Source organism: Sus scrofa, chromosome 5 (genome assembly GCF_054392235.1).
Source record: "Sus scrofa isolate SSC_HxYL_T2T_F1_AM1 chromosome 5, Sscrofa_HxYL_maternal_Yorkshire_Landrace_v2.0, whole genome shotgun sequence".
NCBI lineage: Eukaryota > Metazoa > Chordata > Mammalia > Artiodactyla > Suidae > Sus > Sus scrofa.
Window position 1 is genome coordinate 39,587,237 of NC_139387.1, and position 24,158 is coordinate 39,611,394.

General features: G+C 38.0%; 1 protein-coding gene across 1 annotated transcript in view; it reads right to left on the reverse strand.

The window, feature by feature from the left end:
• Window positions 1-24,010, reverse strand: part of ZFC3H1 (zinc finger C3H1-type containing) — a 53,968-nt gene extending 29,958 nt beyond the window's left edge. Inside the window, exons 1-10 of the mRNA XM_021092001.2 lie at window positions 23,189-24,010; window positions 16,845-17,261; window positions 11,092-11,156; window positions 9,164-9,362; window positions 8,686-8,909; window positions 6,850-6,973; window positions 4,562-4,659; window positions 1,761-1,970; window positions 1,400-1,564; window positions 206-343 (exon numbers count right to left, since the gene is read on the reverse strand). Coding sequence (XP_020947660.1) covers window positions 206-343; window positions 1,400-1,564; window positions 1,761-1,970; window positions 4,562-4,659; window positions 6,850-6,973; window positions 8,686-8,909; window positions 9,164-9,362; window positions 11,092-11,156; window positions 16,845-17,261; window positions 23,189-23,786 — 2,238 coding nt within the window. The 5' untranslated portion in view covers window positions 23,787-24,010. The remainder of the gene's footprint in view (window positions 1-205; window positions 344-1,399; window positions 1,565-1,760; window positions 1,971-4,561; window positions 4,660-6,849; window positions 6,974-8,685; window positions 8,910-9,163; window positions 9,363-11,091; window positions 11,157-16,844; window positions 17,262-23,188) is intronic.
• Between the last annotated feature and the right edge of the window lie 148 nt (window positions 24,011-24,158).

A 24,158-nucleotide genomic window follows, 5' to 3' on the forward strand; every position in this document is an offset into this window, starting at 1 on the left:
ACTGGAAACAAATAGTTTAATAACTAAACCCATCTAAATTTATATATGCTTCATAACATAAAGTCCTAATAATACAAATACTTAAAATATTTACATAAGTCAATATATTAAAATCTAAACCTCTAAGGTCTAATTATCAGAGGAAAAAAACTTCAATGATTGTCAATAAATGATCTTTATGTCTATCTTTCATTACTGTACTTACCTCAGCAGTTCGTCTTGCTTCTTTAATCATGGACTCCAATCCACCAAAAACACTATTGGTTGACTTGGATGCCTCTCCATCAGATTCACTATCATCTGAATCATTTAGTGTTACTACTACTGATTTATGCTTTGGAAGCTGCAAGGACAACATATTTGTTATTTGTGGTGACAAAAGTATCTCTATCCTTTTCTCGGCTTCTGCTACAATTAGCTTCATGGCCTTGGATAAGTCACTTAACCTCTATGAATTTTAATTCGTACAAAATAATGGGTTTCAAGCAGACAGTCTATGGTTCCTTCTGTTTATACTGTATTAATTTACTCTGTCCTACTCCACCAATACTAGTTATATACCAAAAACATAAAATATTTTATAGTCTCAGTATTTCTAGACACTACTATGATCATCTTCTTCATTGTTTTATTTTCCCTAACTTTCTATAAGGAACCATAATGCCACCTAAATTAACCCTTTAAAGTCAAAGAAAAAATTAGTAATTCTACATTATTGTTAACAAAAATTCTTGGTTTTTGTGGTTACATATAGAAGATAAGTGTCCAAGTTGGTTTACCTAACAGAACCAAGATTTGCTTTGCTCCATTTATTTTACTTTAACATCATTAGAAAACAAGGTAGAAAGAATCACTTCAATCTCCTTAATAAACCTGATAAACATCACAAATTCTTCCACCACAGTATAGTCATCAAATGAAAAGATATGAGCAAAAATGGGAGAACTTTTAAATATACAATTTGCTAAAATTTATTCTAGAATATACAGAACATCTGAATGGACTTTTTTTTTTTTTTTTTTTTTTTTTTTTTTTGTCTTTTTGCCTTTTCTAGGTCCGATCCCGTGGCATATGGAGGTTCCCAGGTTAGGGGTCCAATCGGAGCTGTAGCCGCTGGCCTACGCCATAGCCACAGCAATGCAGGATCCGAGCCGCGTCTGCAACCTACACCACAGCTCACGGCAATGCCAGATCCTTAACCCACTGAGCAAGGCCAGGGATAGAACCCACAACCTCATGGTTCTTAGTTGGATTCGTTAACCACCGCGCCACGACAGGAACTCCCTAAACGCATCTTTATAAATAAGCAAACGAAGAGGGGGGGATAAGCAAAACTGCATACAAATTTCCCACGAGTTATCTGAATAAGAAAAGAACTAATTATTCTGTTTGTTTTTACCGAGATCACAGTTCTTGGAAGACGAGGTCCTCTGTGAAACTTTGGGTTCTGTATCCTAGGCTGAGATACTGTATTAATACTGACTATGGATAGATTGCTTCTTGGCACAGGCTGTGAATTGTTCAGAACTGGAGGTGAAGGTGGGTCACTATTACTGGATGTTTCCTAAATAAGGAAGAGACAGTTACGAAGCATTTGTAAATGAAAAGAAATTTCTGTCAGCTTTAAACGTCTTGAGCAAATCAGTATCAGACTTACCCTACTTTTACTGAAAAGTCCAAAGAATCGTAAATTAGCACAGAAAAGTGAGGCTAATACTAAGCTCAAGAGCACCACCTAGAGGTTCAGATACCTAAATTACCTCTGGCTTGAAAGCTCTTTTATTTGCTAGAGATTTGAGTAGCTCTTCTCGAAGCAGCATTTCTTCCTCTTCTTCCTCATCTGCAAACGGTGGTTTTGGAGGCTGTTCTGGATCTTCAGGTGGAAGAGGTGGTAAAGGTGGTAGAGGAGGTAGAGGTTCAAGAGAAACACACAAACCTTCCACATAAGGCTGGCTCAAAGGTGGTATAGACTAATGAAAAAAGAAAAAAAAAAGTAATTACAATACAAATTTTACCAATTTGAAATGTTTACCTCTAGAATATTAAGTGAGAAAAATGTAAACTTCAAGTTATTACCTTAGCTGCAACCATAAGTGAACTAAGTATACTGTAAATCTTAAAACAAATTCAATATTTAGCCATGAAAAAGCACAATTTTTTAGTAAAAAAAATCAATAAATATTTGAAACATTTCATTTATGAACTTCAAGTCAGCAAAATCAAATTTTATAGGGTCTATCCTCCTAGATGACTATCTGGAAACAAGATATCAAAAGTTAGAAATGCTGGTGTTGCTAAGCAAGTTGCAGTGTAGGTTGCAGATGCAGCTCGGATCTGACGTTGTTGTGGCTGTGGCATAGGCCAGCAGCTGCACCTCCGATTCAACCCCAGCCTGAGAACTTGCATATACCACAGGCTCGGCCACAAAAACAAAAACAAAACAAAACAAAAAAATCAGAAACATATGATATTTAAGTAAAAAATAAAAAACTAGAGCCAAAGGGATCCTGGGAATAGTCCAGAGAATCTTAAGAATTAAATGCCAACACTACTATATATAAAATAACCAACAATGACCTACTATATAGCCAGGGAATTATACTTAATACCTTGTAATAACCTATAATCTGAATAGAATGTAAAAAAGAACATGTATATGTCTATAACTGAATCATTTTACTGTATACCTGAAACTAATACACTGTAAATCAACTATACTTCAATTAAAAAAAAATTTTTTTTTTTTTTGTCTTTTTGGCACTTCTTGGGGCTGCTCTCTCGGCATATGGAGGTTCCCAAGCTAGGGGTCCAATCGGAGCTGTAGCCACCGGCCTACGCCAGAGCCACAGCAATGCAGGATCCGAGCCGAGTCTGCAATCTGCACCACAGCTCATGGCAACGCCGGATCCTTAACCCACTGAGCAAGGCCAGGGATCGAACCCGCAACCTCGTGGTTCCTAGTCGGATTCGTTAACCACTGCTCCACGACGGGAACTCCAATTAAAAAAATTTTTAAAGAAAGAATTACGTGTCAAGAGGTGTTACCACTACCCTCATAAAACACTTGTGAAATGGCTTCTTAGAGATACCTTTAAAGAAAACTAATTTTACCCAAATTCCCGAGTTTACACATATTTTTGTTTCAAAGACCTTTAGTATTTCTCTTGGCATTTAAAACAATCCAAGGAAGAAAGAAAAGTGTTTCTCTCTCATTCTCTACTCTAACATTCCCCTCATCTTAAACCTCCTAGGAGCATACCAGAATGTCTACCTAGGAACTGTGAAATAGAAGGTTCTCACTAACCTACCAAGATCCAGTTTGGTCTCTAGGTTCTCTCAAACTAGAAATACCTTCAAAACTTTTACTCCATGACTTCCCCCACTTCCTTTTTTTAAAACAGGTATGAGCAGTTCTTTCAAAAGGTAGGGTAAAGAAATTAATTCACAGAGACAATGCCTTTCTTTTACTGAATTTTCAAATTAAAAATAACTGCATACAGCAAAAGATGGCAATGGACATAATTTCTAGAAGCAACTCAATGCACTTAAAACCCAATTCCTCCCTAAAAAATATAAAACTATGGTAGATAATTCTTATTCTGCTTTGGAATAAATTTTCTGAGCATCAAACAAAAGAAAGAAGGAAAGAGGAGTTCCTGTTGTGGCTCAGCAGGTAAGAACCTGACGTCGTCTCTGTGCAGATGTGAGTTCAATCTCTGGCCTTGCTCAGTGGATTAAGGATCCAGTACTGCCGAAAGCTGTGGGGTATCAGATCTGGTATTGCGTGGCTGTGGGATGGGCCTCAGCTGCAGCTCTGAATTGACCCCTAGCCCAGGAACTTCCATATGCTGCAGATGTGGCCGTCTTAAAAAAAAAATTATTTAAAAAAAGAAAAAAGGAAACATGCTAATAAGTCCTGAAAGAAAGCCAACATGAGATTAAAAATTAGCTACAAGGAGTTTCCACTGTGGTGCAATGGAATTAACTGAGTCTGTGTGTACCAGATGCAGATTCGTTCCCCAGCCCAGCACATTGGGTTAAAGGATCTGGCGCTGACACAACTGTGACAAACATCTAAACTGATTCAGATCTAATCCCTGGCCTGGGAATTCTGTATGCCATGGGACAGCCAAAAAAAAAAAAAAAAAAAGGAAAGAAAAAAGAAAAAAATTGGCTATGAAAGGAGTTCCCACTGTGGCACAGCAGGTTAAGAACCCAACTGCAGTGGCTTGGGTCACTGCAGAGGCAGAGGTTCAATTCCCAGCGTGGCACAGTGAATTAAAGGATCTGGGGCTGCCCTGGCTGCAGCGTATGTTACAGCTGTCTCTCGGATTCATTTCCTAGCCCAGGAGCATCCATATAAAAAAAAATTAGCTATGAAAAAATTTATCAAATTGATAGCCTGCCAATAAATAATCAGCTATAATTCTGGTAAGCAATTTTCATTTTATACTCTCTTAAAACCTAACCATTAATTAATTATATGCCAGCTTTTCCAAACAAATTCAAAAAGACACAAATTGACACAATTTTCTTAGAAATCTTATCAGTCCTCACTTACAGAAACCTGAGGTGGTGGAGGCAAAGAAATAGATGGTGCTGGAGAAAAATACCCCAATGAGCATTCAGAGAAGAATGGTGGTTGCACTGGTGAAGGAGCTGTAAAAAATTTTTGTAAGTTTAATAACAGAAATATCTCAACAGGAATAAATTAAATTTGTCTGAAGAAATACAACTGCAACTAGGTAGAGTACAAGTGAGATTTTAACCTCCAATAAAATATTTAACTTCTATGAGACGACCCCTACCTATTTAAAATTGTCTTTATTTGGTCATAAAGTCAGTCATCTACTTAAGCTGATACTTAGTCCCTCAAAACTCCACTCTGTTCTATTTTTCACCTAATGGTGGTAACAGGAAATAGAGCAGAAAAAAACTAGAAATATACTTTAAAAAAATACTTTTTAAGAAATAATAGAACAAAAATTCCCCTGGATCTGCTAAAGTGTCCTAACCAAAGGAAAATAATCATATATGGGTGACTCCATTTCTCTCTTCATGTGGATAAATAAGAAAATGAAGAAATGAACTAAACTGGATAAAAAGCAAAGAGAACTAGTAATGAAAAAATTAAAGTATTAAAGTGTACATTTTTTCACACTTTAATAATTATGAAATAGTGATTGATGCATCTCAATTAAATTGTTAGCATTTCTTCCTTGATAGCAGATAAAAAAATTAATCGCGAATTTTACCTTCAGTAGTTTCTTAAGACTTAATGAAATATGGCCGATTCAAAGACTATTCTCACTACCCAACAGCCATATAATTTTAGGGAAAACTAACATTTCTTTGTCCCAGCTGCCTCTCAAGTCAATGTGGAAATTAACCACATGCCTTTCATGGCACTGAGTTGTGGCCCAAAAAATGCCACTTGACTACATAATGGCCTTCAGAACATTTTACTTCTTAAAAATGTAAATATCCAGAGTTCCCATCGTGGCTCAGTGATTAATGAATCCGACTAGGAACCATGAGGCTGCGGGTTCGATCCCTGGCTTCATTCAGTGGGTCAAGGATCCGGTATTGCTGTGAGCTGTGGTGTAGGTCGCAAACACTGCCCGGACCTTGCGCTGCTGTGGCTGTGGCAGAGGCCGGCGGCTGCTGTTCCCATTAGACACCTGGCCTGGGAACCTTCATATGCCACAGGTGCGGCCTTAAAAAGACAAAAAGACCAAAAAAAAAAAAAAAAAATTTTTTTTTAAACGTAAATATCTGTAGTGAATATGGCACAAAGTTAAAATTAACAAAGCTGAGTAGAGAGGACATTCTCTGTATAATAATTTTTTACAAAATTATTTTAAAAGGATAGTTCATAAAGTTATTTTATAGAAAGAGTAATAATAATATTGTCAATACTTGGGAACTACAAATGAATCATTTCCAAGAGCCTGGAAATAAGAAAAATAAAGACTGACCAAAGAAAATTAAATTACGAAATCAAAGCATAAAATTACTAAATGTGAACCTAAACTTAATAACCTGAAAATAAGCACTTTTGCTAAACATTACCAAATCATAGATTCTGCCATCTCTCATGAGACTGCACATTAAGTGGAATTCTAGTTTGATCTGATCTCACAATATAACCACTAGGAGAAAAACACTGATCATATGGTCTTGCAAATAAGTATTCTAGTTCTTAGAACACAAACTGCATTTGTTGTTTGACTCAGTCTTATGTGTTTTAATTAGTAAGGGAACAAGTGTGTCATAGCCAATTACCCTTGAATATCAACTAAAGCAAGTCTCTAGCCCTCAAGAATGGTCACATCCTAAAATGTACAATCTAACTGAGGTATAAGCCTAGGAGTTCTATCTAAACAGCCATTCCTGAGACACAACTAGTATTACTCTCCATCTCTGTATTGCTCAATAGTATCATTACTGGAAGGAGGAAACAAAAACAAGAAAGAGCCTTACCCCCTTTTTTGGACTAAATTGAAGAATGTCTTAGATATAAAGATAATTAACAAACCAAATGTTTTTCTTTTAAAGCATTGTTCTCATCTTTCCCACAATCTTCACTTTTTAGATCAAACAAATAGTTAACAGGAGAACACTGCCTTTTTATTAAAATGCCATATACAAAAAAAATACTTGGAAATAAAGGTTAATACTACATATCTGAGGTTTGCTCCTGAAGTATTTGTAACACCAAATAAGGCTGTACAACCTACCAACAAATCTCACTTTCATTACACATTTCTTTCAAGGTTTGGGGGAGCTTTGTGACCATTTTCTCTTTAATAACTGTGAATACTAAATGTTTTGCATTTTAGCTCATACCTGGAGAATTGGTTTCACTATCCGTATCCATAGCAACTTCTTCATAGTTATCATATTGATAAATGCCTCCTCCACTATCAGTAGGTTGCTTATCTAAGGATCGTCTCAGGTCAGGATCTGAAGACTAATTACAGAAGATTTTTTTTTTTTTAGTTTCACATTTTCTGTCTTAGTCTGTTCTTAGGCTAGAAATTATAAAACAATTAATAGTTATCTTTTATAAAACAGCATCAAAAATCATGATGATCCAGTTAGAACTGTCTATCACATCTGATTTGGGAAATTCAATATACATGACCGGTACACTATGGTTGACATTTTACAGCTGTCAGACATAAAATGAAGCTATCGAGTACTATATGTAAGATGAAATCCCCCAAAGTGAGCCAAACCACTAAATGATCAACTATTCCTCTAAAAAATAGGATGACATCAAAACTAGGAGTTTCCGTCATGGCTCAGTGGTTAGCAAACCCGACTAGCATCCATGAGGACATCAGTTCAACCCCTGGCCTCGCTCAGTGGGTTAAGGACCCAGCACTGCCGTGAGCTGTGGTATAGATCACAAGCTGTGGTATAGGTCAAAGACCCAGCTCGGATCCAAGTTGCTGTGGCTGTGGCATAGGCCAGCAGTTACAGTCCGATTGGATCCCTAACTGGGAACACCTCCATATGCCTCGGGTGTGGCCCTAAAAAAACAAACAAACAAAAAAAGACCAAAAAAAAAAAAACCAAAAACATAAGTACTAATGGCCTCTCTCTGTAAGTTAAGAAACCACATAAATGCCCTAATAAATAAATAAATAAATAAAAATCCCAGGAGATCCTGCTGTGACTCAGCAGTAACGAACCTGACTAGTATCCATGAGGAGGACATGGGTTCTTCGATCCCTGGCCCTGCTCAGTGGGTTAAGGATCCAGTGTTGCCATGAGCTGTGGTGTAGGTGGCAGACGCAGCTTGGATCTGGCATTGCTGTGGCTGTGGCTTAGGTCCACAGCTGCAGCTCTGATTGGACCCCTAGCCTGGGAACTTCCATATGCCAAGGGTGCAGGCCTAAAAAAATAAAACAAATAAAAGTGGTTTTTGGGAGTTCAAAGTATGAATACTTATAAATTCTTCACTTAGGCACACCTAACTCTTGATTCCCTATAATTAAAGAGCTCTTATTCTTCAAAATTCCTCTATTTTTAAATATCCATTCACGAGTTTAGTCTCAAAGCTCAGAACTCTAAAATCTGTTACTGCTAACAGCATTAGATCAAAATTAAATCTCTAGTTTACTTCCTGACACTATGCATAAAAGACAATGACTCAGTCATTATCAATGACATACATAATATAGGCTCACAAATGCTTGATAACTAAGTAGACACATGCACTAATTAAGGCTATTACCATAAGATGATTTAACTTTCTTTAAAATAGTCCAAACCAATTAATCATGACCACACTTCTAATTCTACATTACTAAACATTTGAAAACTAATGAAATTCTGCCCCTGTACTTAGCAAGCAGCCATCTTTAGAAAAAGTCCTCACTACAACTCAGCAATACTATTTCTTCCAAACAGAAAATGACAAAAAAGCTAAAAGCAGGCTTGGTTAATCATAATTTTAGTCTTTCATTTCTTCTATTTCTAATATCTATATAACTATTTTTAAAAAAACTCATTCTCAATTATAATCTTCCCTTATCCCCAAATGAGTTATTTATACAAGCTGTATCAAACAAATGAACTTAATACTTTTTCTTAGTTGACTGAATTAATGAAATAAGTCTATAAGGACACTTTAATTTGAGGAATGTTCTGAAGTTGTATTTTTGAACTCCTTACTTTACTTCTTGATCTCCTCTTTCCACCAACTAATTTCATGAATCGATTGTACTGCTCTTCCTGATTGGACAGATCCCGAATTTTTCTGATTTCTTCTTCTCTTTTCCTTCTCTCTTCTTCTTCAGCTTGTTTCCGCTGATCCTCTTCTTTCTGCCTTTCCTGTTCTTTCTGTTGCTGTAGTTTCTTCCATGCCTTTGTTTGCTGCTTCCTCAATGCTTGTTTAGCTTTAAATTTAAAAAATATAGAAACATGAGTATTTATTAGAATTTTCTAGAGGATGAAAGAAAACAAGAGCTTTAAAAATTATTTTCATTATCATTAAGTCACATATACAGCTGCTCCTCTAAGTTCTGTATATATGAAGGATTATTCTTCATTCATGGCCCTCTAATTCCCCAACTCAAAACTTTCTGAATTAAAATCTAGAAGCTATATTTATATATGAAATCAATTAAAAGAATTTAATAGAAATGATCACCTGTAGTGCTAACTTTTTTGGCTGAATGTGTTTTTGTACTGGTTTTAACTTTTTGCTGTATAGTTTTCGTCTTAGTTAGCTTTTCTTTGCTTTCTTTCATCACCTGCTGTTCTTTTTGTTGCCATTTTTTACTGGCTGACTGAAGAGCCAAAAGACGAAGTTGCAATTCAGACAACTCCTCTTCATCTTCACCAAGTTTCTTTAAAAAAAAAAAAAAATAGCTGCCATTTAAAAATTTCATTATTTGACTTTAAACACATTACCAAGTCAAATCTTTTACAAGATCAGAATTTAAAGTTAGTTTTAAGGCAAATATTTAAACAATAAATACAAATAAAATAAAGAAACTGAATAACTTACCATTGCCCTACCGTCTTTTGTCTGTAATACAAACAGAAGATCAGTCTATGGAGGGTACATATGTATATGTCCGTGTCAAGGGTTAGAGGGGGAGGAGACAACAGATAGAAGAAAATAATGCACCAAAAAAAAGTTACGGATTAGAAATTGGCATTTAACTGCCTTCCCAAACATGGGACTAAGAGCTACCACACCAGAAAGTACAGATATCGAATATTTCCACCATTGTAGAAAACTCCCTTAGACAGTGCTAATCCAGAGTTTAACTAAAATAAAGCTATTATCACTGTTTCACTGAGATTTAAGTCTTTGATTACCTTTTGCTACTACTCCTTCTGGAACAAAAGAAACCACTGATCCTATCACTATATGCTACTTAAAGCAGCTACTTGATCAGCAAGAAGGGCCCTGAGCCTTATTCAAATTCCTTGCTGTGACCCTTGAGTCCTCTGTAACTTTAAATGTCACTTTGTCTATGAATATGAATCTTCACTCATCTGTATGAATCTTAACTCTTACAGAGTTATTGTTAGGATATTCAAAAACGGCTATCTTTACGTGCATGTATGTATGTATGTCTGTGCGTGTGTGTTACATTATTATTTATATTATCATTTTTAAATTCAGGACCATCTCTTTCCTAGAGCTTCTAGGCTCTCTGCATCATTTCAATTTACTCATAAAAAGTAACTTAAGTATTCTCTTAAGAGAATAAACTGCAGAAATTTTAGATCTCTAATTCAACAAGCAAAAGGCTTGGGCCAGTGAGAATCTATTCTATGTCAAATGCAGTGCTTGATACTTTTGTACTTTATCCTGCTGATCCTCACAACAACCCAGAGAACAGAGGACATTAAATTCATTTTGTAGAAAAGAAAACAGAGGCAAGCAAAGGCTAAATACACAAAATCACTCAGCTAATAATAGGAGCGAGAACTGGATACCAGGTCAAGGTATCCAAAGCTTTCCGCACAGCATTATCACCCAAAATTAGGAAAAGAAAATCTCTGGAGGAAAATTAAAAGTTCCAAAAAACAACAAGCAAAAAGATCATCTACAGATATGTACAACATTTCATTAAATTTTGTTTAATTGAACCTAGTAGAAATATTCCAAGATGTCTCTCCAAATTTTATCCGTAAAGCTTATATTCAAATGAAGGTATAGCAATAATGAAAGAAAATGAGTGAAAACCAAGACAGAATTTCCCTTTCAAAAGAACAGAGTAGGAATTCCTGTCATGGCGCAGTGGTTAACAAATCCAACTAGGAACCATGAGGTTGTGGGTTCTATCCCTGGCCTTGCTCAGTGGGTTAAGGATCCGACTTTGCCGTGAGCTGTGGTGCAGGTCCCAGACATGGCTCGGAACCCGCGTTGCTATGGTTCTGGTGTAGGCTGACAGCTACAACTCCAATTAGACCCCTAGCCTGGGAACCTCCATATGCTGCGGGAAGCGGTCCTAGAAAAGGCAAAAAGACAAAAAAAAAAAACAAAAAAACAAAAAAACAGAGTAAAGCAGTGCAAGAATTAGTCTTACAGAGATATCCAAGCCCATAAACAGATCTTACCTTTTCAGACAGAATATCTGAGGCACTGATTCTTCTTGTTAAATTTTGTTCTTTATCTTCTAAACCTTTAAAATAAAACAGCATACTCTGAATGCTTTAAAAGACTGCTACAATCAATTTAAAATAAAATGTTATATGACATTTACTAGCAATTATTTTAAAAGGTCTCATTAAAAGGGTCTCATTTTCTCAATCTTTCAATGAAAAGGAAAGAATGTTAGAGAGAATGAAAATTGATCGAACTTTTCATATCAACCTCACTTCTGAAAGTTGTAAGGCAAAAACAATTCAAAATATTGAATTATATTGAAATTACACAATGATAAAATAATTAGAATTCTAAACTAAAAATAATTATTTCAAATAAGAATTTATAGTGTAGACAAGAAACAAAGCTTCATTACTGAATAGACTGCAGTTCCCACTGTGGCTCAGCAGTTAACAAACCCGACTAGTTATCCATGAGAATGCAGGTTCGACCCCTGGCCTCACTCAATGGGTTAAGGATCCAGTGTTGCCATGAGCTGTGGTATAGGTCACAGACACGGCTCAGATCCAGCATTGCTGTGGCTATGGTGTAGGCTGGCAGCTACAGCTCGGATTCAACCCCTAGCCTGGAAACCTCTGTATGCCACAAGTATGGCCCTAAAAAAAAAAAAAAAAAAGAAGACAACATTATGAAAAGATAATACAGATAAGACTATGGTGATTTGTTCAGACCTTAAAAGTTGAAATTAATTCAACATTTAGAGAATGTATTGGATTTATCCACGAAAGAAATGTCCTCTATCTAGAAAAGCTTCAGCAGAAGGTTATGTATCAGTAATATTAAGTCCATTCACACATTTTCCAGAATTCTAGGCTCAGACCTAGATTTTTGATGGAGTTATTCACAAAATCGTATTTATATATTATCTAATCTATGACAGATCTACAAATCACAGAATAAAATTACAACACATTTACAACAGTAGTGAGACAGACATTTTCATAGCTAAAACTGATAAAGTTAAAAACTAAGAAAATCTTTCCTCCAGATGACACAACTGAATCTGCAAAGCTAGGATTCAAACTAAGTCTAAACCCCAGGCCTAGTGTTTTTTTTCCTTCCATAATACCAACTACCAGTGTTTCAAACATCCTAACTTGATGGCTCAAGTAGGCCTCCTGGTAAAAGAATCGGCAACTTATTCAATAAGTACAAAAATTATTAACCAAGTACCTAGAAGAAGTAAATGGAAGGTAACCACCAAACTTTCAGTTAGATGAGTTCTGCCATAAGGCTTGTTTTGGAAATATGAATTTGCTGCAACGTGACTGGTATTCTAGAAAATAATTTTGAGCACAACACAAATTTCACATTTGCTTATGTGCAATCTGTGTCTGAGAAACATTAAAAGAATACAGGAAACTGTACCCAGGCGATCCTAGCCGGAGCCATATAGGAACATACAAACACCCCCCCAACACACACACACATACACTTTGATCAATCTACTAGCTATGTTCACTGTGTATGTGATGAGCCATACCCACTCCCATCTGGTGTTACAACTTACTGTCCAATTTCAAATAACCTGCTTTGCTCTATTTCATAGTAACTTAAAAGCTGCAAATCTACTTCCACAAGCACATTTATGCCTTTTTCAAGATAAACTGACTTATTTATTGTAGGTAGTATTTCAGGCGTTTTTACCCATTAAACATGTAAACCTGCACTGTCATTCTCATTAGGTTCCTATCTTTTTTTCATATGCCATTGACAAAGTTTTTTGAGTGTTGTTTCCCTGACAACATTTGCCCAAAAGCTCTGTGGTATTTCTTGGGCAATTCTGCAGTTTAGTGATTTTCACAAATGCATGTCACCTTAAAACTGACTAGACAGTAATAACTATTAGACAAAAATGAACAAGTAAAGAAAAAAATAAAAATTTTCCAGAATAAATGCAGAAAGCACTAATGATTTCTCCTATATGAGAAGAAACCTAGGCATTTCATTAAGTCATGAGAAGTCTATTAGTTGATGAGGCTTTCCTCATCTGTAAAAAGTGGGTCTCTTTAAGGGAGCATACAGACAAGCAGCCTTTAAGCTGGCAGATACCCAAAGAGTACAATGTTACCCCTAAAACAAATATAAAGCATAAATTTCAGGCCGTAAGTCTAACTTAACACAAAGATTATAAAAGCAAGTTATGGTTTAACTGACCAAACGTGTAGTTTGGTCCTTCTGTCCTACCAATGTCACAGATCTCTACAATAAAATTATTATTTTAATTCTTACTCAATATTTCCAAAATGAAAATTGATTTTGTATAGTCATGTAGTATTTTAAAAATTACTACCTGAAATTCTAAACTGAGCTAGAGATAGTCAGGATATAGGTGGTAGTTAAAACCACAGTAACTGAGAACATGCAAGGAAAACAGAACACTGAGGGAGTTCCCGTCGTGGCGCAGTGGTTAACAAATCCGACTAGGAACCATGAGGTTGTGGGTTCGGTCCCTGCCCTTGCTCAGTGGGTTAACGATCCAGCGTTGCCGTGAGCTGTGGTGTAGGTTGCAGACGCGGCTCGGATCCCGCGTTGCTGTGGCTCTGGTGTAGGCCGGCAGCTACAGCTCTGATTCAACTCCTAGCCTGGGAACCTCCATATGCTGCGGGAGTGGCCCAAAGAAATATCAAAAAAAAGACAAAAAAAAAAAAAGAAAAAGAAAATAGAACACTGAGGACATCAACAGTTGAGAATTGAGAAGTTACAAAAGAAGAGTATTTTTGTAAAAAAAGTAAAATTAGAAGGAATTCCCATCGTGGCTCAGCAGTTAATGAATCTGACTAGCATCCATGAGGACGCAGGTTCGATCCCTGGCCTTGCTCAGTGGGTTAAGGATCTGGTGTTGCTGTGAGCTGGCACTGGGAGGAGGACCATGTGCACAGGAGCTCCATGGGACTGGGGGAAACAGACTCCATTCTTGGAGGGTGTACACAGGATTCCATGTGACGGTCCCAGGGCAAAGCAGGGACTCCATAAGACCTGCCTCCGGATCTTGGAGGGTATCCTGGGAAAGCAACGGGCAGCTGTGGCTCATTGATGGGGGCAGGACACTGGAGGCAGAGGCAGGACACTGGAGGCAGAGGTCCTGGGAATAGTCATCATATTCACTGGTGTGAGCTCCCCTGGAGGCTGCCATTTTGGAAAAATCTGGCCCTACCCATCAGGGCTGAGAAGCTCCAGGCCAAACAACAAACAAGGTGGAACAGAGCCCAACCCATCAACAGACTGCCTAAAGTCCTCCTAGACACGGAGCTGTCCCTAATCACACCGAGAGAGACAAGACTCATCTCCACCTATCAGTGAGCAGGCACCAGTCCCCCCCAACAGGAAATCTGTAACAAGCCCCTGTATTGACTTCCCCCACAAAAGGGAAGACACCACAAGCAAGAGAAGTTACAACACTCTAGCCTGCAAAAAAAGGAAACCAGATGGAAAGCTATACAAAATGAAAAGGCAGAGGAATATAAGCCAGATGAGGGAACTAGACAAAACCCCAGAAAAATAGCTAAGTGACCTGGAGATTAGCAGCTCCAAAAAAGACTTTAGCACAATGACAGTAAAGACGATCTAATATCTTGGGGGAAAAAAAAACAAAAAACAAAAACTGGAGGCAAGGATTGATAAATTAGAAGAGAAGCTGAACAGAGAAATAGAAGACTTAAAGATTAAACAAGCAAAGGTCCAAAATTCAATAACCAAGATAAAAAATTCACTAGAAGGAACCAAGAGCAGATTACAGGAGGCAGAACAACAAATAAGTGAGGTGGAAATCATGGGTGCAGAAAATAAAAAGAATGAAAAGAAACAAGACAAGTCTAAGAGAATTCTGGGACAACCTTAAACACGTCAACATTTGCATTATAGGGGTGATAGAAGAAGATAGAAAGGGCCATAGAAAATATCTGAAGAGATAATAACCAAAAACTTTCCAACATAAGAAATCATTCACTCAAATGCAGGAAGCACATATACCATGTAAAATAAACCCAAGGAGGAACACCCTGAGACACATATTAATCAAATTGATCTACCAAATATCCCAGGAATGATTCCAATCTTAAAACTAATCCAAAGAATAATGAGGAACCCCCCCCCAATTCATTCTGGGCATCATTACTTATATTAAAACTTGTAAGGAAAAAGAGGGTGAAAAACTACAGGCTATGAACCTAGATGAAAAATTCTGAACAAAACATTAGCAGGAGTTCCCGTCATGGCGCAATGGTTAACGAATCCGACTAGGAACCATGAGGTTGCGGGTTTGATCCCCGGCCTTGCTCAGTGGGTTAACGATCCGGTGTTGCCATGAGCTGTGGTGTAGGTTGCAGACTCGGCTCGGATCCTACAATGCTGTGGCTCTGGCGTAGGCTGGCAGCTACAGCTCCGATTAGACCCCTAGCCTGGGAAACTCCATACGCAGCGGGAGTGGCCCAAGAAATAGCAAAAAAAGACAAAAAATAATAATAATAATTAAAATAAAATAAAATAATAAAAACTATTTAAAAAATTAGCAAAACTTTAATTATGAAGATTTTTATAACTGCCCCAAACTGGAAGAACCTAAATGTCCCTGAAGTGGAAAATGGATAAACTGGAGCACAATCATTCGGTGGGGACTAATGATATATACAACCACATGGATGAATCTCAAACACACTGCTATACGGTAAAGAAGCTAAAAGTTAAACGGCAATGTACTATGACTCCATTTGCATGACATTCTGGAAAATACAGAAGTATAGGGTCAGAAAACAGTGGTTACCAGGTAGGGTTGGTGGCAAGAAGAAATGGGTGGGAGGGTTAATGGAACTGTTCTATATCTTAATAGGATAGCTGGCAACGATTCTCCAACTACCTCAATTTGTCAAAACTCAAATTAACTGTACAGTAAAATTTCTGTATATAAATTTATCATTACACATTCATAAGAAGAAAATAATCAACAAATTAAATCCATGATGTATAAAAATGATGTATCATGAACTAGTTAGATTTCTCCAAAGTATATGAGGGTGTTTTATACTACAAAAATCAACCAATTATAAACCATTACACTAATAAACTGAAGAAAGATCAGATGCTCTTTTCCATAATGAAGAAAAAAGATCTGATAAACTTCAACATCCATTCAAAATTTCAAACAGGGAATAGGGTTGGGGGGTGAACCCTTCCTTTACCCCAAAGAGGACACCTATAACAAACTTAACCAACATCACATGTAAAAGTAAATGGCAGAGTTCCTGCTGTAGCACAGTGAGTTAAGAATATGGCTGCATGGCTCTGGTCACTGTGGAGGCGAGGGTTCAATCTCCAGCCCAGCACAGTGGGTTAAAGGATCCAGCATTGCCGCAGCTGCAGCTCCAATTCAATTCCTGGCCCAGAAACTTCCACATGCCGTGTGTGTAGCCATTTTAAAAAAAAGTGAACAGCAAAAGCACCCCCTTGAAAGTTAGGAAACAAGGTGCCCACTATGAACACTTTATGTTAAAAACTGTATTATCAGTCTTGACCCACACTTAAGGCCAAAAGAGAAAATTAGAATGAAACAAAACTTGTCATCACTCAATAACATGTCTGTGTGGAAAGTGCAAAAAGAATTCACAAATCTTAGAGTCACTTCAATGAAGAACACTACCAAAATAACTAATTATCCCTTTAGAGAAGGAAGAATCTCATTACTAATAGAAATTTTTAATTCCATTACCTTGACTAGATTCAGTAGTGTCAGATTTCAGAGAAAGTTGTTTTGTTCCATCTTTAACTTTTTTCAAACGGTTCTTATCTCCTGGTAAAGTCAATTTTTGCCTGAGTGGTTTTAAGTCAAATGCCTGAAAAGTTTTGACCTGTGTTTTCTCCTCAGGAGCTACTTCTTTACTTGAGTCCTTTGTAATACTGACATTATCAGTGCTTGTTTGGTCCTCAAAGTTCAATGTTTTAGCATCTTCTTGTGCATTCTCCTCTTTGCTACTCAAAGCTAGTTTTTCATCCTTATTGATGCACTCTAGTTCCAACTGTATTTGCTTATACTTCAAAAGTAAATCTTCAAAAGTTTCTTCCCCACAGTTTTCATTTTTTGATGAATAATTCTGTTTTCTTGATGGAGATCTTCCAAAGCTTTTGGCTGAGCAGCATATTAAGGAAACCAGTTTCCAAAAATTTTCCAGTTAATTTAGCAAAAACACATTAAGCTATTGATGAATTGTCTCCTTTTTTAATTTGATTTTCAAGGAAGATGAATTGACATTTTTAAATTACTAAATTCCATTTAACATATGTGCTAATGCCCACTTTCACTATGTGCTCATACTTCAAATTTAACAAGTATCCATAAACAGTACACTTACAAAATCACTAGTAACAGTTACTACCCATCGTACCCACAAGTACTCCACCTAGTTAGGTTACAGAATCCTTCCTTCTGCGTATTAGGAAAGCCCATAATGAGCTGAATGTTAAAGATTTCTTTCTTGGGGGTTCCCATTGTGGCTCAGCAGGTTACAAACCCAACCAGTATCCATGAGGATGCGGGTTCGATCCCTGGCCTCGCTCAGTGGATCAAAAATCCAGTGTTGCAAGGATCCACTGTTGCCATGAGCTGTGGTACAGGTCGCAGTTGCAGCTCGGATCCCGAGTTGCTGTGGCTGTGTTGGATATAGGCAGCTGCAGCTCTGATTCAACCCCTCGCCTAGGAACTTCCATATGCCTCAGGTATGACCCTAAAAAAAAAAATTCTTTCTCAAGAAAGAGGGGAGAAACTAAATGATTGTCACAGATGTGGATGACTGACACTTTAAATCATCAGGAGAAAACATTTCTCATCTTTTTAAATTAGTTTCTTCTCATGTCTCAATTTTAAAAACTAGAGATTAAAAAATGTACACTGCCAATACTTAAGACTAATTTATGAATAGGAAACACTGTATTAAAAACCTAACCTATAACTATCTTAAAGGTCATCAAGTATACTAAAATCCAAGATAGGTAAAACTAAGGTAATGAAGGCAATTACATAATAAAAAAATAAAACTTCAGGTGATATTCAAAATGTAGCTTCTAAACTAATTTCCCCCTGAAGATAAGGATATCTAAACCAATTATTTTGGGGGTTTTTCTTCTCTAATATAGCAATACACGAAACATAATTTCTTGATTGGAAATGGCTACAAAGTCCCAAACTACAACTTTTATTTGAAATAATTCATACATATGAGAATTGTTCCATCTCACTTCTCCAGCCTAGAAATTAACAAAAGACAAATAGTTTATGTGGTTTTAATACAATATGTCATTTATAAATCATTTGAATTGGCTAGGGATATAACGTTACAGTTCCCTAAATATAGTTTCTTCTTTAACTGTGCAACAACTTACTGGACAAGCAATCTACAAAGATTTTTAAACTTCCCTAATGACCAATTCAAGAATGGGAATTACCACCAAATATTTTAGAACTGAATGAGCATTACAAATGAAAATCTTTACAGGGAGTTCCCATTGTGGCTCAGTTGTTAACAAACCCCCGACTAGCATCCATGAGGACGAGGGTTTGATCCCTGGCGATGCTCAGTGGGTTAAGGATCCAGCATTGCCGTGAGCTATGGTGTAGGTCGAAGACGCTGCTCGAAGCCCAGCTTGCTGTGGCTCTGGCGTAGGCCAGCAGCTACAGCTCCGACTGGACCCCTAGCCCGGGTACCTCCATATGCCATGGGAGCGGCCCTAAAAAGACAAAAATAAATAAATAAACAAATAAAGTTTAGAGGGTCCTTGGTGGCTCAGTGGGATAAAGATCTGACGTTATCACTGCTGTGCCTTGGGTTTCAACCTTAGCCCTTGAACTTCCTCATGCCACCAGCACAGCCAAAAGGAAAAAAGAAAGTCTTCACAATTCTGCAGCAAAACTGTTCTAGCAAATTTTGGTTTTCTGATCTCCTCTCCAGAGCTATTTCTTGAAAGAATATTAGTTTATTACCTGTCTTAATCGTTAACCAAGTGGAATTTGGCTTCTGCTGGCTGAGTTTATCTACCATGTTTCCAAACCTTATTTTGCCTGATTTTCCTGCAGCTTTGGACACTGTAAACTGCTTCTCTCTTGGCTTCTATACCTCCAATCTCCTTTTGTTTCCTTACCCTTTTTTTTTTTTTTTGCCAATAGTCTTCATGACTTAGTTCTCTCCCAATGCCTGAAAAAATGAGCTCTATTTAGCCTCTCTTCATTTTGAATATTTTAATGCACTCATAGTTTTGCCTAGTGATAGACATTTGAGGTTCTAAGTCCCACAAGCCATCCCCATCCTATTGCTAGACTAATCTTTCTAGAACACAAATCTGATCAGATCTCTTCCCTTGTTTTAATCTAAGAAGAGTCCAAAATCCTACAGCATATGATGCTTTCATGATTCCTTTCCAATCTCACCATTTTCATGTTTATTACAATTTATGCATAGCTTTGTGTCTAGTTTTTCTGTTCTTCAAACTGACCCCAATTCAAATGCCACCTCCTACATGAAGCTAGATAGTTAGTTGTCCCCCTACCCAACCATTACATACTCTCTGTAAATCAATTCTGTAGTTGTATGCATTTACACCTCACTTTTTCAATGGAATCATCTAAAGGCACAACCACAGTAACTTAAAAAAACATTCAATATACTAACAAAAAATAACTAAAAGTTCCTTTATGCCAGCACTGTGGCAGCTTGGCACAGGCCACAACTGTGGCACTGGTTTGATCCCTGGCCTGGGAACTTCCACCTGCCATAGGTGTAGCCAAAAATAAATTAATAACTAAAGGATAGAAAAATGAGAGGCAACTAAGTTATAATTAAATAATCTCCTTCAAGGCTAAATGAAATCTCCCACTAAGATGAAACCAACACTTAAATTGGTCGGGAGTTCCCACTGTGGCACAATGGTGAACAAATCCGACTAGGAACCATGAGGTTGTGGGTTCGATCCCTGGCCTTCCTCAGTGGGTTAAGGATTCAGCGTTGCCATGAGCTGTGGTGCAGGTTGCAGACGAGGCTCGGATCCTGCGTTGCTATGGCTGTGGCGTAGGTCAGCAGCTGCAGCTCCGATTAGATCCCTAGCCTGGGAACCTCCATATGCCGTGGGTGCAGCCCTAGAAAAGGCACAAAGACAAAAAAATATATATATATATATTAAATTGGTCAAGATTCAATTTCTTTCTTTTTTTTTTTTAATTTTATGGCCGCATTCATGGCATATGGAAGTTCCTGGGCCAGGGGCTGTGATCTACACCACAGCTGCAGCAGCAACACCAGATCCTTTAACCCACTGTGCCAGGCCAGGGATCAAACCGACACCTCTGCAGCAATCTGAGCCATTGCAGTCAGATTCTTAACCCACTGCACTACAGCAGGTACTCCAAGATGCAATTTCTAACTGAAACGTGGTTTAAAAAAGAATTGCCATTCAACCTTTAAAACTACAGGTGAAAATGGAATGTCTTTCTACTGATAAAAGACATTAGCCTAATTATGTTAGCTCTGATCAGATTTGAAAGTTTAAAATAGTAGCCATCCAAAGGAAACATGTGCTAAGATTGACTGACAAAGTGTCTATCACTAAGGAAAGGTAAAAATGAGTGAGAATGAAAATAACTACTACTACAATAGAATCTGATTTATTCTATTTCTTTAAAGCTGCATCATATTACAGAGAAAAAAAGTTTTTTAAAAAAGAAACCCATCTGTACTCATGTTACTTCAGTTCTAGATTATGAAAAGGAGCCACAGAATAACCCTTATCCTTTCTTAATGCAACATTTGTAAAATAAAAATACACCACAAAAACAGTGGAAATATGAATTAAACTCAGTACAATTATGGTATTAAAGAGCTTTGAATTAATAAAATTTTAAATTACAAATTGTTTGCTCATATTATATAGACGTGGCTAGGAACTATGTCTTCCCTTGCAAATTCTTACAAAGAATACCACCACTAGGATGCATTAATGATACTTCAAAAACAATAAACAGAAGATCCTTAAGTGCAGCATCTGAGAAAAGAAAAATAGCAAAACAGCTCATTTCTTATAAGTTATTGTAGAAATCAGACAGGCTCTTTTCCTGTACTTGTTTCACAACATCATATGCCTATTTACTAATAAAAACATATAAAGTTGGAGTTCTCTTTTGTGGTGCACAGAAGATTAAGGATCCAGCACTGTCACTGTAGCGATTTGGGTCGCTGCTATGGCATGGGTTCGATCCCTGGCCCAGAAACTTTGATAGGCCACGGGAGCAGCCAAAGAAAAAACCCCACAAACTATATAAGGTTAATAATTAATGAAGGTATGTGGTAGAGGTCAAATTGGTATTGAATGAGAAGGCAAAGGCAGGAGCTAGGTAAATCTACTCATTACTTTCTTCTCTAAAATAAACTAAGAAAAAACTTTAAGCTCTCCATAATACTTTTTACATACTTCAATTCGAACTTTTTACACTGAACTATGGTCATTGATATGTCTCTCCCACAAAAATTACAAGTCTCATCTTTGTACTCTTAAAAAATCTGAATATATGTACTTAAATAGCCTTTCTGCTTTTAGATTCATAATTGACAACTAATAAATCCTTGATTAAAAAATATCTTGGGCAGAGGTTTTCTAACTTCACTGGAAGACTATCCTCTTTTGAAAAGTTAAATACAGGGAGTTCCTGCTGTGGCATCTCTGGAGCGATGAGATGCAGGTTTGATCCCTGGCCCGACACAGTGGCTTAACGATCCAGTGCTGCAACTGTGGCGTAGGTCACAACTGTGGCTCGGATCTGATCCCTGGCCCAGGAACTCCATATGCCTCGGGGCGGTCAAAAAAGAAAAGAAAAAAAAAGTTAAATACCAAAATGATTTTTTCTGAAACAATCCTGGAGTGCTCCTAATCCAACTTTTGGTTGTAATTTTTTCAGAGCACTAGCAGCAGAAGCTGCTACTTCTTACCTAAACCTATATTTCTATCCTGACATCTGGGAAAGACAATTTGGGCCTGAGTATCCCATGAAAATAATGTTCACTGTCTCCCAAACAAATGTCATTATATGTTAAGTGTCATATATAATGAATATATTAAAAAATCATTACACCATGGAAATTACAATCAGTAATAAAGTTCTTAGTAAACTTTTTATGTGGTTATCATGGAATAAGTCAAGACACAGACATATAAACACATCTTAAAATGGCAAATCTTCAGATGAGTAAACTCAGGAATGTTTAAAGATCAGAAGGGACAAAAAACAGATATTTTGCAATTTTCCTTCTCAATCTCTCCATAATCTCCACCTTCCCATAAATCCCATGGTTTCCAATATATTGAGATAAAAATGCTGTTAAGTTTCATTCTCTCTGTAGCCCAACTCTAAGAGTTATAAAATGTCAAAAATGTGAACATAAGAAATAAGACTTAAAGTTTTCCAAAAAAGACATATAAATTTAAAGCCTCTGAATTAATAGAGCTGGTGAATATACCAGGGTTTTTTTTTTCCAACTTTAGAAGGCAGCAATGTGTAAGAATAAATCAAGATAGAAAGGTTAAAACAGACTCAAATAAAAGCAGTAGGATTATGCAGAATGAAACTTCACAATTTCCAATGTCGCAGTGCAATATGATATAAGCAATGGTATTCCCCAAACTTTTTATGGCTAATATTTTTTTTCTTCCTCTAAAAATCTAAGTCAACATCACCTAAAAGCAAGGGTAGTATTAAAAAGAGGGTTAATGAAACTTGGGCTTCTGATGTAATATTACAGATCTGATTTTACACTTCCTTAGGTTCCATTAGTTTGGCCCCCATCCATAACACGTAAATATTTATTAAAAAGCAATAAACTCAATAAAGTAATTTTTTAAAATAACGCTACGGTTTGACACATGGAGATTACCAAAGAACCAACTACGTTAAGTATACTTACAGTGACAAGCGGTTCTGATGGTTCAGAAAAGTTACTCATCTCAAAGACCTAGCAATGACGCTAAAAGGAACTTTAGTAGTGACACACCCAGGGCAGACCGCCACGTTAAGGATACAACTCTTCCGAGGTGGAGAGGGCTCTCGCCAGCTCTGACTGCTGCTGAATCCAGATCCTGCTCCTCCTCCTAGGGGAGGTCTGCCCCCCGGCTTGCCTCCTCGCTCACCCCCTCCTCGCCCCCGACTCCAGCGACTCCCACCCCGGTAAGGCCTGCCTCGAAAACGGAAACGGTCCAAGGCAATGTGGCTCCGTTCCCAAAAGGACGGCCGGGGGCTGCTTTCGGACAGTGAGCTCGAAGGCATCCGCACGGAAGGCGGGTGAGACCTGAACGGCTCTTTGGGTCGGTAGCTGCTGTGTCCCCTGAGGTGGCCCCGCTCCGACGCGTGCCGTGAGCGTGAGAAATTCCTCAGCTGCTGCTGAGAAGAGGACGACGACGAGGAGGAGCCACCGCCTCCGCCGGATCCACCACCCCGGGCCGGGTGAGGAGGCCTTCGCCGCGGATACGGTAACAGCCCTCCGCCACTGCTGCTGCTGCTGCTCCGGCTCCGTATCTGGCTGTTATTATCGTCATCGCTGATCTCTCCATCTTCGAGCTCCCCTTCTTCCTTGGGCGAGAGGCCACTGGAGGCCGGGGCCGGAGTATCTGCGGTCGCCATCCCGGGAGCAGTGCCTTCCACACAACCTTAGCCCTCTGTCCGGGGATCCACCCTACAATTGTCTTCCTCCTCTGTTTCCTTCTTTCCTAACGGACCCGGTCGGTGCGGTTTTACAGTACTCGGACACCTAGTGGGCTCTGCTCCCCAACTTCCCCGCACCCCAGCTCTTTCTCGCCGGACCGTCGCAATTCAGTTCCCTTCCCTAGCGCCCCCTTGCTCTCCGCGATCGGGGCTCTTCCGCCTCGCGAGAAAGGGTCTCTGGAAGTGGCTCTACTCGTGACGTCACTTCCCGAAGCACGCAGGAAACAAGGCTCCCAATTCACGCGATAAAAATTAGGACGACGCGATTCTCAGTGGGCGTTGTAGTTTTTT